This window comes from Muscardinus avellanarius (genome assembly GCF_963383645.1).
Source record: "Muscardinus avellanarius genome assembly, chromosome: 1".
Taxonomy (NCBI): domain Eukaryota; kingdom Metazoa; phylum Chordata; class Mammalia; order Rodentia; family Gliridae; genus Muscardinus; species Muscardinus avellanarius.
Window position 1 is genome coordinate 34534998 of NC_137786.1, and position 15716 is coordinate 34550713.

General features: G+C 38.3%; 1 protein-coding gene across 2 annotated transcripts in view; it reads right to left on the bottom strand.

Moving 5' to 3' along the window:
• Positions 1–1877: 1877 nt before the first annotated feature.
• FYB1 (FYN binding protein 1) overlaps positions 1878–15716 on the bottom strand; it is a gene marked incomplete at its 3' end in the record, with an annotated part of 107822 nt that continues 93983 nt past the window's right edge. For both annotated transcript variants that reach the window (XM_080705231.1, XM_080705230.1), the window contains 3 exons: positions 6927–6960; positions 2851–2882; positions 1878–1900 (listed from right to left, as the gene is read on the bottom strand). In XM_080705231.1, coding sequence (XP_080561357.1) covers positions 1878–1900; positions 2851–2882; positions 6927–6960 — 89 coding nt within the window. The remainder of the gene's footprint in view (positions 1901–2850; positions 2883–6926; positions 6961–15716) is intronic.

The following is a 15716-nucleotide window of genomic DNA, read 5'->3' on the forward strand; positions in this document are numbered from 1 at the left end:
TTTCCCAGAACAACGTAAATACGACCTTTCTTCACTTTATTTTCCCATATGGCCATCATTTACACCATGTTCCTCTTTTTATGGTAAAATTTCTGGAAATAAATCTCCATGTTTTGTCTCAGTTTCCAACTCCCATTCACCTCTCCATCCCTTTGTGGAGAAGATGGGCTGCCAGAGCCCCTTCAAGGAAAGATTTGCTGCTGCCTGGGGCGGGGGGGGGGGGTTGGCCTTCATCTGTCTGCTTCTTCCATGTGTGCCACAGCTGCAGCCATCTCGTACAAGGTCATGCTGACCTTCCCAGGGTGGCCCACACATGGTGATGAGCTGGGAGAGGGAGGGCCATTTTGGCCTGAAGGGAGATACGCGATGGTGGCATTTCCTCCAGAGGCGCCTTCCAGTTGGCTGAAGTTTCGTCAGGTCTGCATTGCAGTTCACCTCGTTTCCTCTAAATGCTTCCTCTACTTTCTTTTACAAAGATTGATCCCTAATAGACACCTCGAAATACAAACTATCCCAGCATCTGATTCCAGAAAGCCCATCAGGGACACCGGCATAACTGGCTTCTTCCTCATTGCTCTATAAGTCTATCTAAGGTCACCAGAGACTCACATGTTGATAAGTCTAAGAGGCCTGGCTCAGGCATCGAGCTACTGCAGTTCCTAAAGCATCTGACGCAGTAACCACAAAACTACAGTGACAGCCCACTGGGTAACATGTTCTTTGTAGACATATTATTCATTTATTCTTTTATTCTTGAACATACAATGAAAGGCTTCAAATAGCATTTAAAACATATGTAAAAAAAAAAAAAAAAGCCAGGCGTGGTGGTGCACGCTTGTCATCCCAGCATTTGGGACGCTGAGACAGGAGGATTGCAGCTCGTGGACAGCATCAGCTAATAATGAGACCCTTTGCAACTCAGTGAGACCCTGTTTTAAAATAAAGAATAAAAAATAGGGTTAGGGGTATAGCTCAGAGGTAGAATGACCCTGGGTTCTATTCCTAGTACCACACACAAAAAAACAACATAAAACCCCCCAAAACCCAAGACAGAGTCCTTGTATTCTGAGAGCTCCATTTAATGCTTAATCAAATGTGAGGAATGAAAGCACAGAAGAGCAGCTTGCAGGTTTCAAGCTGGGGTGATTGGATGATAGAGAGGTCACACTTGTAATCCCAGTACTTGGGAGGCTGAGACAAGAGGATCACAGGCTTGAAGCCAGCTCAGCAATTTAGTGAGGCTCTCAGCAACTTAGTGAGACCCTGTTTCCAAACAAAAAACAAAATAGGTCTGGGGGTGTAGCCTGGAGGTAGAAGGCCTTTTGGTTCCATCTCCAGTAAAACACACACACACACACACACACACACACACACACACACACACATGATCATTTGAATAAAGAATATAAGATACTATCATAAATAGAGGTACAGATAACAGTATTTATTCTTGTGGATTGTTTTAAAATTTCTTTTTTACATTATTTCTTCTTCTTTATTATTTTTTAAAGACAGAACAGCTATCTCTTCTGAATGATTTACTTTTTTTCTTTCCTTTTGTGGAAGGTGGGGCTAGGTGAGATTGTCTATTGATGATCTAAAAGGAGAATATTGACAGTTGTAGACAAAGCAGAAATGGTGTATTTAATAATTCTTATACCCTACTAATACAGTCTTTTGGGATATTGACAAGGCAGGGAGGTTATTTTAAATTGGCAGTTCAAAATTATAAAATTGTATAAAGTTGATCAGAATTTCTTAAAAAGTGGTAATGGTTTTGTACATTAGTTTTCTATGATACCCAATAACATATACCAGTTAGAGCCCAGACTTCATGTTGGCAACTAAGGAGATAGCAGAACAGAGCAAGCTGAAGACTAGTCATTGTCATAGATGCAACCTGAAGGAAAAAGAATACAAATGTAAATGTACTTTATAAAATATGTACTCGTTCAGTGTTCCAAAGTAATTCATACTCTGTTAGTTTAGGATTAAAAACAGTAGTAAAACAACCCCACTTTATGAGAAACTAGTTAAACGAAAAACCGTGTATTTAATTTTCACTGCTTAGAGTTCGGTTCCAGAAAAATTCCCAGATAGATTTACTCACCATCAAAATGAGACCCAAGATATATTTTTTTGACCTGAAACTTAAATAAATCTGCTTTTTTGTTATTGGTCTGAATGAAGTTGAAAATATAAAATATCAGTATTATTTACTTTAAAACTAAAAAACAAAATCAGTATCACTATACTCACTAAGAGTAATTTAAGTGATAATTTAGAAGTGCATAATGCTCATACTGGTATTATTAGTTATGAAATAAGTACCTATTAATTGAACAAGAGTGAATAAAAGAAATTCTTAAGAGTCATGGCGCCAGCAAGGAGTGATGGTGCACATCTGTAGTCCCAGTACTTGGGAGCCTGATTCAGGAGGATTGTGGGTTTGAGGAAAGCCTCAGCAAGTACTGAGACTCTTAGCAACCTAGCAAGACCCTGTTTCAAAACAAAATACAAAAAGTGAGCTGGGGGGTGCAGCTCAGAGGTAGAATGCCCCTGGGTTCAATCCCTAGTACTGTCTCTCAAAAAAAAAGATTCATGGTACAATAAAAAAAAATCCACCAAATATTTTTATACTTCTCTTTTTAAAGAAAATAAGAGTTTTTATCTTAATTTCCAACCCTATGTGAAAAATAATTCTTCTCCCATGATACCAGAGTGTTTTCCTTTCCTTAAATTCTGATCAGATTGGAAGGCTGTAATTAATCCAACAATCTATTTTCAATATTGTATTAAGAGTAAATTCAGTGTTACCATTCTCCACAGTAGGTGCTATATGAGACTTACCGTCAGCAATATCATCATAGATCTCTCCATCACTGCAAATAAAAAAATATTTTTATTTTATAGACAATGTCTTTCCAACATTAAAGCAGCGGATAGAAGAAAAGGGCAATAATATACTTTTTATATTTTAGGCTTTCAATGGCAAGGAGTTTACATGTTATGTGTTTATAAGTGGAAAGAAGTTTCACATTCCTTTGCTTCTCTTCTTTCGCTGACTTTATCTCATCTTGTTGTTTTAGTCTACAAATGGAATAATTGAAATCTGCCTCGAGTGCACAGAGTAGGCCCTGCCCATCTTTAGAATGTGTGGCCAGAGCACAGCCGTGCTCCCTGAGAAGCGATCACGGTCAGCGCTCCACTAGGGCCTTACCCAAAAACGGGAGCACATTTTTTCATTTATTAAAACCAGATTCATACTTTTTCTTGAATTTCAAATATTGTATTGTTTTCACATGGTTCTAATTATAACTTGTAACTATCAGTTTAAAAAATATAAATATTAGCTATATTACGATAAACAGCCAAGATACTGTTGTTATATAATCCTAAAAATATTCAGGTAGCATCCATAACAGCACTTTGGGCTACCTTTATACATTTCAGGTTTTGCCTGGTCCTGAATCTGTGAAGTATTCTAGTCAACAAATGTATCAAGGCCTTCCTATGTAGCAAAAGGCATAAATATGAATAAGACACAAGCTTTGATTTTAAGAAGTTTGTAATCTGTCAAGCACAGTGGCACATGCCTCTAATCCTAGTACTTGAGAGGCTGAGACAGGAGGATCGCAAGTACAAGGCCAGTGCACAGTAACTTAGGGAGACCTACTAAGGGAAAGAGAGACCTGTAAATAATAAAAATATGACATTATAAATATAAACACAATCTTGAAATATGGGATACCAAAATTCAGAAACGTGAGGTGGCTTTATCACTCAGGCCAGACCACTCTGGGTTCCTGTCCCATCTCTGTGCTTTATCACAAAAGCAGCAGCAGGGCCTTCACACTGTTGCCAACTATGGCAGATGCTGTGAGCGCCTGTGTCTTCTGTTTGGATCCTTTCTCTGAGGTTGAGGGAGGGTTTGGCTGATAGAAATATGATGCAAATGCAAAGAGAACAGATTTTTCTGTCATTCCTTCAATAAATGTTTATTACATGGTGAACCAATCTCTCTCTCTCTCTCTCTCTCTCTCTCTCTCTCTCTCTCTCTCTCTCTCTCTCTCTCTCTCTGCACTGAGAATTAAGCTCAGGGTCTTGAATTGCTAGGCAAATGCTCTACCTATGAGCTACATCCCCAGCCTTTTTTTTTTTTTTAAGATATTCATTTAATGTCTTCTACCTATAACTCCCAATTTCTGCAGAAAATGTTTAAGATGTTAAGATGTGACCTTTATAAAGAAAGAAATGTTAAAAATCATCTAACGGTATATCCTATTCACCCTCACCTGATTTTAAGAGCTTACTCTGAAATCATTTAAATTGCTAATTTCTCCCCTCATTCTATAGCAGCAGCATAAATGGAACTGCAAGATAATACTGGCAAGCACAGCAACAAATTTTCACTGAAAACCCCAAACAGTGAATTCTCTCTCTCTCTCTCTCTCTCTCTCTCTCTCTCTCTCTCTCTCTCTCTCTCTCTCTCTCAGCAATGGGGCTGGAACCCAGGTACATTCTACTTCTGAGCGACACTCCCAGCCATTTTAGTCTTTATTTTGAAACAGGGTCTCACTGAGTTGTAAAGAGCCTCACTGAGTAACTGAGGCTGCCTGCGAACTGTGATCCTCCTGTCTCAGCCTCCTGAATGCTGGGATTACAAGCGTGTGCCACCACGCCCGGCTGTTTTTTCTTTTTCTTTCTTTTTTTTACTTATTTTCATTTTTACATTTTTTATTGGTGTATTGTAGTCATACATCTTAATGTAGTACAAGATGGTGGAGACATACACACACACATCACCCAATTAGCCCTTGCCTAATTCTTGCTCCATTCTCTTCCCCTTCCCTCCTTTTCTTGTTTGGCTTAGTGATTGAGTTTGATATGTTTGTTAAAGTATATCATGAACATTAGAGAATTTCCCTCTTCCCCACTCCCATCCCCTCAGTTAGGTTGCTTTATTTGCTGATCAATAATATCTCCTTCTTTGTCTATAGTTCCTCCTATGACACATTTTTCCCCTAGCTTTTGCATATTAAAGCATCCGATTTCTTATTTTTTGTGCCTGACTAATCTCACTTAGCATAATGTTCTCCAGTTCCATCCATTTTCTTATAAATTACATAATTGCATTTTTCTTAATGGCTGAGTAAAATTCCATTGTGTACATATCTCATAGTTTTGTAATTCATTCATCTGTTGACAAACACCTTGGCTGGTTCCTTAGTTTGGCAGTTGTGAATTGTGCAGCTATGAACACAGATGCACATGCATTAGTTTGGTAGTTTGGTTTCCATTCTTTTTGGGTAGATACTCAGAGGTGGTATTGCTGGATCATATGGTAAATTCATTCCCATTCTTCTGAGGATCCTCCATACTGTTTTCCAAAGTGGTTGCACTAATTTGCAATCCCACCAACAATGTATTAGAGTTCCTACTTCTCCACATCCTCACCAGCGTTTGTTGTTGTTTGTGTTTTGACTGATTGCCAGTCTAGTTGGAGTTAGGTGAAATCTCAGCATACCCAGCACTTTAAATTTTTCTTTGGATACAGGGTCTCATTAAGTTTCCCAGGCTGGTCTTAAACTTGTGATCCCCCTGCCTCAGCCTCCAGAGTAGCTGGGTTTATTGGTATCTATATTTTCTCTTAAGTCATTCTACAGTAATTGATGTTGAGGATGTTGTCCTCTTTGTTACACATTCTTTACATAAAATTTGTATATTTCATTGAACAAAACCCTCTTGAAACATCCTATGCCTACTACTGTAATTGATACTCTAAGGAAAAATGATTATTTTTTTCCCTCAACTCTTTAGTAGTTTGCTGATAGTACTCTTAACATTGATTTGTCTCTTTCTGATTCTCTCTCTCTCTCTCTCTCTCTCTCTCTTTCTCTCTCTCTCTCTTACAGCAATGGGGCTGGAACCCAGGTACATTCTACTTCTGAGCGACACTTCCAGCCCATTTTAGTCTTTATTTTGTCAAATTGTTATGGATAAAGAATTTGGGAATCCTCTTTGCTTTTCCCATTATGGTGAATTCCATAAATCTTTATATTGGTATAAGACCTAACCTGATGAGAGTTTATTTCTTGCACTATGTTTCTTGGAGTCAAAACTTAAAACATTTTGGAGGACTCCAGTGGCACACAGTACCAGGCTGTGACAATATCTATTCATAAGGGGACAATATCTATTCATAAGGATAGAAGGATAGAAAAAAAAGACCACTGTCTTTTTTTTCTGGCCTGTTTCCAATAAAGGCAACACAGTAGTCTACTATGCCTGGCATACACATAGAAATATTCTCAATTAGGGACTGAACTATAAGCTGTTATACTAGCACTTACTATATAGACACTATTTGGTCCCTAATTCATTCAATGCTATCACTATATTAATTAGCAAATGGAAGGTGATTCAGAGTGGTTTTGACCAGTTTTAGTGACTGAGTGGAAAGTCCAATGAGTATTTAAAATTATGAATATATAATCATGAGTGAAAAGGGCTTCCTACCTATTTAAGGTGGCACTTAATGAAAACCTAAACTTTATTATGAATACTACCATATTGATATTAGTATAACATATTATTTTCAGTTTACTTATGATGGTCCAGTAGATTATGTTAAGTGATATTAGTAATCTTTCTTTTTTTGTAGGTCTGGGGATGGAACCCAGGGACATTCAACCTCCGAGCTACACCCCCTGCCCTGTTTTTTTATTCTTTATTTTGAAACAGGGTCTCACTGAGTTGCAGAGGGCCTCGCTAAGTAGCTGAGTCTGTCAGCGAACCGCGATCCTCTAGTCTCAGCCTCCTGAATGCGGGATTACAAGAGTGTGTCACCACGCCCAGTTAGTAATCTTTCTTAAAGAAATTCACAGGACTCTTTTTTCAAATATAGTAGAAGAAAATGGGCTTACTTGTCTACTAGATGACTCCGAAGAACATAACCATCTATGAAAGAAAAAGAAAATAAATTTTATTTACATGTACAGGTTTGAAAAATCTTTAATACTTATTTCAAGAAATTGACAAATGAATAATTATTACATATTTTATTGAATAATTATCTATCTTTGAATATGACCCATTTTAAAAGTTGAGTCCACTTTCTCTTCTTCTTTTTTCTCCTTTTCTTCCTAACTTTTCTCCCTCCAATCTCTCTTTTTTCCTCCATTAACAATCTTTCCTTCTTTCCTCTTTAAATTAAAATAATAATAATCTTTTTCTCTAAACTTCTACAGCTCAAAGCACATGTATCACTCAGATTTTAATCTATTTCTTCAGTGTGTTACTCATATGACCCAGTTTTAGAAAGATTTGAGTAGGCACAGATTAAAAAAAATCTGTTTATATGTATTTAAATATCACCAGATTTAAGACTTAACCTTTGTGATTTTTATCATGTTGAGCAGATTCAGAACTGTGTTCAACTCCTCTTTCAGATGCCATTAAGGTAATAACTTCTTGGGAGAGAATGTTCCTTAAATTGTCACAAAATTGCTCTCACATGTATGGGAGAACTTTCTGTACAGGTTTTTGTCACTTGTGGGTGCTAGCATTTTATATTTCACTATTTATGAAATAAAAGTATTCTTAGAAGAACACAAGCCAGAGATTTTATTGATGCCCAGATTAAGTAGAAAACAAACATTTTTTGCAAGACAACTAAGGTTTTGTTTTCTTTTTATTTTTGTTTGGGGGCAGACCTTGTATTAGCCCTTAACTATAAAAATTTTACTCAGGAAAAGTATGGACTATTTTTCTTAAGAATGTCTGCTGACATCTTACAAACCCTGGGAATTGTTCATTTGGTGTTAGTGCCTACAATTTGTTATATTCTTGAGTTTATTAGTATTATTGCACCTTCAATATAGTCTCTAAGATGGGTATGGTGGCGCATGCTTATAATCTCAGTACTTGGGAGGCTGTGACAGGAGCATCACTGTTCTCGGACAGCCTCAGCTACTTAGTGAGACCTTCTGCAGCTTAGCAAGTCCTTGTTTCAAAATAAAGAATAAAAAATATAGGGTTGGGGGTATAGCTCAGAGGTAGAAGACCCCTGGGTTCAATCTCTAGTATTGCAAATATACATACATACATATATGTATATGTCTCTAAATAATTTCTCACTAAGTCAATCTGTTGGTCTTGTTATATTTCAGATCTAACTTTGTTTCTACATCAGAGTAAATGTGTTACAATTAAATAGGAAGCCATAAGCAAATATTCATACAAGTGAATATTTTAAAAGTAAAACATTTAAATAATACTAATTTTATTTTGCAGTTGATTCAAAATGCAATTATTTTCAAGTACAGACAATTGAAATTATAGACTCAATTTTCAGAAAATAAACTTTTCCTTGAGGTATTCCAGGATTAAAAAGAAAATTTTATAAAACATTTTATCAAGAAGCATCCTGGAACCCAGGGGCATTCGACCTCCGAGCTACACCCCCTGCTCTATTTTTTATTCTTTATTTTGAAATCGGGTCTCACTGAGTTGCAGAGAGCCTCACTAAGTAGCTGAGGTTGTCCGCGAACCGCGATCCTCCGGTCTCAGCCTCCCGAATGCTGGGATTACAAGCGTGCGCCACCACGCCCGGCTTAAGAAGCATCCTAGTTTTTAAAGAAAACTGTTCATAAGCATCATATCTGGGAAAAAAAGAATCAAAGCTATCATTGGATTTTTGTAGTATAAAAGTAATGAAGGTTATATCAAATAATAACACAATAAAGTAATATTTTTCTCAGTATGAAAACTTAGACCATGTTATATCTTCTAATTGCAATTAAAGTGAAAGTAGCAGTAATTATTAATGTAAGAATGCTTATAGTTAATTTCTATGGTCTCTCGGTAACCTTTGATATCACAGATCATTTCAAGTTAATAGAGTATGTTTTTAAATTAAGGGATATATAATAATTTAGCATAATTTTTGAAAGGGGATAAACTCATGTCTAACAAATTATATCTTTATATGCCTCTCAAAAGAAAATAAATCTGTGCAGATAAAAAGCTTGTAGAGCGGGGCGTGGTGGCGCACGCTTGTAATCCCCGCACTTGGGAGGCAGGGACAGGAGGATCGCGCAGGTTCAAAGCCATCCGCGCGCGCTGGTTTAGGAGACCCTGTTTCCAAATAAAATGTAAAAATAGGTCTGGGAGTGCAGCCCGGAGGTAGAAGGGCTTCCAGGAACCCCAGTACCACCAAAAAAAAAAAAAAAAAAAAAAAAAAAAAAAGCTTGTAGAAAAACTGTAGATTTGTTTTTTTCTGAGACAAAGTCTAAGTTTATCAGGCTGGCCATAGACTCCTGGGTTCAAATGGTCTTCCTGCCGCAGCCTCCTGAGTAGCTGGGACCTCAGGCCTTCCCTATCAGGACCTGCTTGAATTAGATTTGTGTGATAGTTCCAGCAACTGAAATAGTCCTTATCTGTATCTATATTTGTGGGTAAAATAAAATTTGAAGTTCTCTAGAGAATAATAATTACAGGGTTTTTTATTAGTTAAAATTGATGGTTTTATTTTAAAATTAGATTTTTTTCTTTAGGAAACAATGGAAAATAAAAAGTAGTAAGCATTTCTATTTTCTATGATGTATTCATGTTTATGTTAATAATTAAGAAATAATGATGTATATGAGCTAAAGTTTTAACATTGAAGTCAATGATATTATGAGTGCCATAAAGTCTCCCAACTAAAATTGGAAGAAAATTATACTATATATATATATATATATATATATACACACACACACATATATATATATATATAATTATAAACTTTTAAAATACTGGGATTAGTCTAGCATCAAATATATTTAAGATTTTTCAAGAAAAAAAATTAAGAACTCTAGAAGAGGCAGGCACAGTGCCATATGCCTGTAACACTACTCAGTGAGGCCCTGTCTCAAAATTAATATTTAAAAAGAGCTGGGGGCTGCAGGGCGTGGTGGCGCACTCTTGTAATCCCTGTGCTTGGGAGGCAGAGACAGGAGGATCGCGCACGTTTGAAGCCAGTCTCGCTGGCCTAAGAGACCCTGTTTCCAAATTAAAAAAAAAATACAAAAATAGGTCTGGGAGTGTAGCCCGGAGGTGGAAAGGTTTCTAGGAACCCCAGTACCACCACCCCCCAAAAAAAGCTGGGGGCTGAGATTGCACAGGTTCAAATCCAGCCCCAACCTCAGCTACTTAGTGACACTCTCAGCAACTTAATGAGACCCTGTTTCTGTTTCTAAATAAAACATAAAAATATAGGTCTGGGAGTATAGCATGGAGGTAGAAAAGTTCCTGGGTTCTACCTCCAGTACCACACACACACACACACACACACACACACACACACACACACACGAGAGAGAGAGCTGTATAGAGTTCAGTGGTAGTGCACTTGCTTGGCAAGTGTAAAGCCCTGAGTGCAATCTTCAGAACTGAAAGAACAAAAAACAAAAATGAAGAAGCCTCCAGAAGATAGTAGAAAATAAAGTTTAAAACAAAGAGAATATGATCACCATTTTCAAAATTTAAGAATTTTTATTTTCCTATGCTTTTAAGTAATTTACTTTTTTTCTGAGGTACTGGGAATTGAACCTAGGTGCATTTTACCTCCAAACTACACCCCCATCCCTATTTCTTATTCTTTGTTTTGAAACAGGATCTCACTAAGTTGCAGAGGGCCTCACTAATTAGCTGAGGCTGGCCGTAGACTCAGCTGTGATCCTCCTGTCTCAGCCTCCCAAATACTGTCATTATAAGCATGTGCCACCATGCCAGGCTTAAGTAATTTACTTTTGAAAATTGAATTATGCTAAAAATTTGCAGGCCTGGACAAAGCACTGTGTGTTAAGAACATGATAATAGTTCTTTCTATGACTAGAAATAGTAGTTAGTAGTTTGTGCCTGCCTTAGCTTTTCTTTTATTGATGAATCTATTGGGGGGGAAGGAGGGAGAGAGAGAGAGAGAGAGAGAGAGAGAGAGAGAGAGAGAGAGAGAGAGAGAGAGAGAGAGAAGGGAAGGGAAGGGAAGGGAAGGGAAGGGAAGGGAAGGGAAGGGAAGGGAAGGGAAGGGAAGAGAGGAGAGGAGAGGAGGAGAGGAGAGACATCAATGACTATGGATTTATGTAAGAAAATGTATCAAGGAGATAGAGTGTAGGATGGTACCGTGCTGCTATATTTTAGTTCCCTGGTGATATGATAATTTAGGGTTCACTAGTTATAAAATCACGTATATGGTGTTTTTTACGGTATTAATGACTTTCAACATAGCATAGGTTTTGCTGTCTAGTACCTTTAAGAATCTCTGTTCAAACTTCATTCTATTAAAAGCATTATTCATGACATTGTCAAAATAAGTGACTTACCATGAATTTTATATAATCTCTCCATTATAGTTCCTAGAAGTATTTTTTGCAGTACAAAAAATACTCTTTGCTGAAATGTTCTATGTGTATTCATCATAGAGCATATTCATAGAAAAAATATTTTAAAAACAAAATAAAAAATTCATCATGGTTCCCTGCCACGTAGACTGGCTGCTGTATAACATTGTGAGTTCCAGGGATTTTCACATATCATGTAAAATTATCACTTGAAGATTTCACATTCACAGAGTAGAACACAGTGACTTGAAGCAAATGTTTTGAAATATGTGGTGGGATAAAGCTAGTTAGGAAGGTAACACCCACCCCCATATGTGCCAATTCATTTCTTCCCAAATGTTTGCTATAGGACAGATGTGTTTCAAGACTAATGACTCACCTTTTAGCAGGATATTGGAAATATAAGGTTAACAAGAAGAAATATAAGGTTACCAAGAAAATAGAAAGTGATCATGTGTTTCTTTCTTTTTTTTCTTTTTTTTTTTTTTTTTTTGCGGTTCTGGGGATGGAACCCAGGGGCATTCAACCTCCGAGCTACACCCCCTGCCCTATTTTTTATTCTATATTTTGAAACAGGGTCTCACTAAGTTGCAGAGGTTCTCACTAAGTAGCTGAGGCTGTCCCAGCCTCCCAAATGCTGAGATTACAAGCATGCGCCACCATGCCCAGCTGAAAGTGATCTTGTGAAAAAGAAATGACTTTTTTTTTTTTTTCGTGGTACTGGGGATGGAACCCTTCTACCTCTGGGCTACACTCCCAGACCTATTTTATATTTTATTTGGAAACATGGTCTCTTAAGCCAGCAAGGATGGCTTTGAACATGGATCCTCTTGTCTCTGCCTCCCAAGTGTGGGGATTACAAGCGTGCACCACCACGCCTGGCAAGAAATGACTTTTACTCCAATATATTTATTTTTTACTTAAAATGACAATAATGTTATTTTCTTATTATTTTATTTGATATATATTCAGAAATAAAGTTATGTTTACTCAATTTGGCTTCATACAGTTAGAAATAATAAAATCATATTGACATATTTACCTATGCAAGGGAAACAAGGTCCAACTTCAAGGGAAAATGCAGACAATACAATGGAAAGAAAAACAACGTGTGGTATATAATACTGTATATAAATTATTTTGGTTTTATAAAAATATTCTCCATTTCTTGTATTTCTCTGCAGTTTCTGGGGCTTCCTATCTGAATGACTTTTAAAAAATCATTTATGTCTATTTGACTCTCTGTACGTATGTATTGAGGCAGGACGCCAGGCTTTGCCCTTCCTTAAAATGATCTTTGGCTAAAAGCAAAATGAGAGGAATAAAGCTTCTTCACAATTTCCTTTTCAGATGTAAGCAAACAGGCAGTAAGAAAGATAAGACAGCCCAAGGCTCACTCAGACATACACAGAGCAGAGTCACCCAGGACAGCGCAGGGTTTCCAGAACAGGCTCTCTCAAATATAAACAGAACAGTGACGAAAAGAAAAACAGTCTAATGATTCATATAATGATGAATTTCTTGGTCTGCTCCTATTATCATGCTTATGTTAGAGAACACACTCCTCATGCATACCCCTCCCTTCCCAAGAGTTGGTGACCAAATGTATAAAAGAGCTTGTATATTTTGTCATCGGTCCTCAGACCCGAAGCACTGCTTGCTGAGGCTTCACTAGTAAATAAAGAGACCTGCTTCCAACTCTGATCTTTGTCACCTAACTTCAGGGACCTTGCTTTCCTGCAACATATGTATGCCCTGAGATGTTGCCTGACTATGTTCCCCAGGCTGGCCTTGAATTCCTGGGTTCACGCAGTCCTCCTGCTTCAGCATCCTGAGTATCTGCTTTTACAAGCGTCAGAGAGACTATTTACATTTTTTAATTAAATACACGTCTAAATTTAATTTTTTTCTTCAGTGAGCATGTGTTCTTTTTAAAATGAAAAAAATTGACTTAAGTAAAGAAATGATTGATTGGATCCATGAGGATCTAGAGCAGTTTAAAGCCCGTCTTTCTGTGAGGCCCAAAGGAAACGGTGAGAGCACCGAGACACATATAACTCAGCTCCAGTCTCACTCCACACTCTCTGTAGAGACTTTTTCTCCAGTGACAGGAGGTGGGAAAATTCATGGCTTATGAGACACTGAGTTCTGGAATAGGCACAAATATTAGCTAGAAATTTGAAACATTTGGGAATTTGCCAGAAATACATATATTTAAGATCCCAACGCCTACACAGCTCGCGTTCCTACACGTCAGTGGGTGAGATTTGATGAAATGTAATAATGAATCTAAAGTGGCTTGTGCTCCATTCTACAATGGTAAGGGATTGTTTCCATCACTACCAGCCGCAGGTGGCTTTCTTTTCTTTGATGGACTGCAGGAGAACGGAAGGTGAGGAAAACAGAGTCACGGTAGTGCTGGGCTACCAGTGCCTTTGTTATTCATCAGAGGATGTGGAGAGAAGGAGCAGAAAGACTCTGAGGTTCCTCAAGGACACACAACAAGCTGACCCTCCCACGGAGGTGACATTAGAGAAATTCTGTCCACTAACCAGCTAAATCACTCAGCTGACTTCATGCCAGTGTCCATATGCCAGACTTTCATCTGGCTACCCAACAACTTCCAAATTCTTGCTGGCAATCTAGCAAGCCCCTCTGTTGGCAATACAATGCCAAGCACGTTTCCTTGAAGTTACTTTTAAGCTCAGAGTCTAGTAAGAGAAACAAACTGGTAAAACAACAATGCCGATTACAGCAGCAGCCGCCGCCGCCGCAGCAATGTCATGGTGGAGCTGTGGAGAGGTTAATCGTGACGGGGTGGCTGGGAGGAGGGCATGGGTTGGCCTCATGTTAGATAACAACTGAGTGGCTTTTAATAGACAATTGTGGGCATTCTTAGTAAAACAAAATAGCATGGTGGGATGAACCAGCAAAATCTATTCAAGGAATGACAGGAACGTAGTATATTTGCGGAGTGGAGGTTGTAGATGAGAGAGAGCAGTCAGTAAGAGTAAGGCTAGATTGTAGAGGGTTTTATAAGCTAGCCTAAAGACTGTGTGTGTGTGTGTGTGTGTGTGTGTGTGTGTGTGTGTGTGGTGGTGGTGGTGGTGGTACTGGGGATTCAACCCAGAGGCATTCTACTTCTGAGTAACACCCTCAGCCCTATTTTATTTTTTCTTTTACTTTGAAATAGGGCCTCATGAAGTTGCTGAGGCTGGCCTTGAACCTATGGTCCTCCTGTCTCAGCCTCCCAGGTACTCGGATTACAAGCATGTGCCACCTCGGCCAACAAGACCTTGTGTTTTTAGTTATACATTTGGTTAGCAGTGTGGTGTGGGGGTTGGCTGAGTGTAAGGAGAAAGACAAACATACCATTAGAGAGGCTATTGCAATTATCTAGGTGAGGGAGGGTTAAATCCATATAACAATCATCCAAAATCGTACAGAAGTAAGTGAAGAACAAATTAGATATTAAGCGAAATTAAGAATGATCAAGTTAGGTGTGGTGGTGCACGCTTGTAATCTCAGCATTTGGGAGACTGAGACAGGAGGATCACGGTTCGAGGACAGCCTCAGCTACTTAGTGAGGCTCTTTGCAACTCAATGAGTCCCTGTTTCAAAATAAAGAAAAAAATATAGGGCTGGAGGTATAGCTTAGAGGTAGAATGTCCCTGGGTTCCATCCCAAGTACAAACAAACAAACAAACAAACAAAAACAAAAAACAACTAATGATCAAGGATACAGTTCATGGAAGGAACACAGAAAGGAGAAAAGGAGAGAATGGAGGTAAAGCCAGGCGTGGTGGCACACCTTTGTAATCCCCACACTTGGGAGGTGGAGACAGGAGGATTGCACAGGTTCAAAGCCAGCTGTGCTGGCTTAAGAGACCCTGTTTCTAAATAAAAATATAAAATAGGTCTGGGAGTGTAGCCTGGAGGTAGAAGTACCATCCCGAGAATTAAGCAGGTATGACAATAAAATCCTGGAACAGTATTTAATCTGAAAGGCAGCAGCAGATATTCTCAGCACTCCTCCCTACCCTACCTCTTGACACCTTGAGTATCTATTGGTTGAAATTTCAATGGACAGCTCATGCATTTAATTTGATTTTTTTCCACACTGAGGCCTTTTCTCTGGCTTCCAGAATTCTCTTTGTTTACTTGCTCAGCATCTGAAATAATTCCTCACCTGCTCAGGAAGAGGCTTCAGTTAACTGGTGCAGAAAAACCCCAATTTGTCTCCCACTGGATGGGATGCCACTGACGCTCAGAGGTCCACAGCAGCATTAGCCTCCAATGACTCGAGAGATAACTCTTGTGATAGCAAGGCCT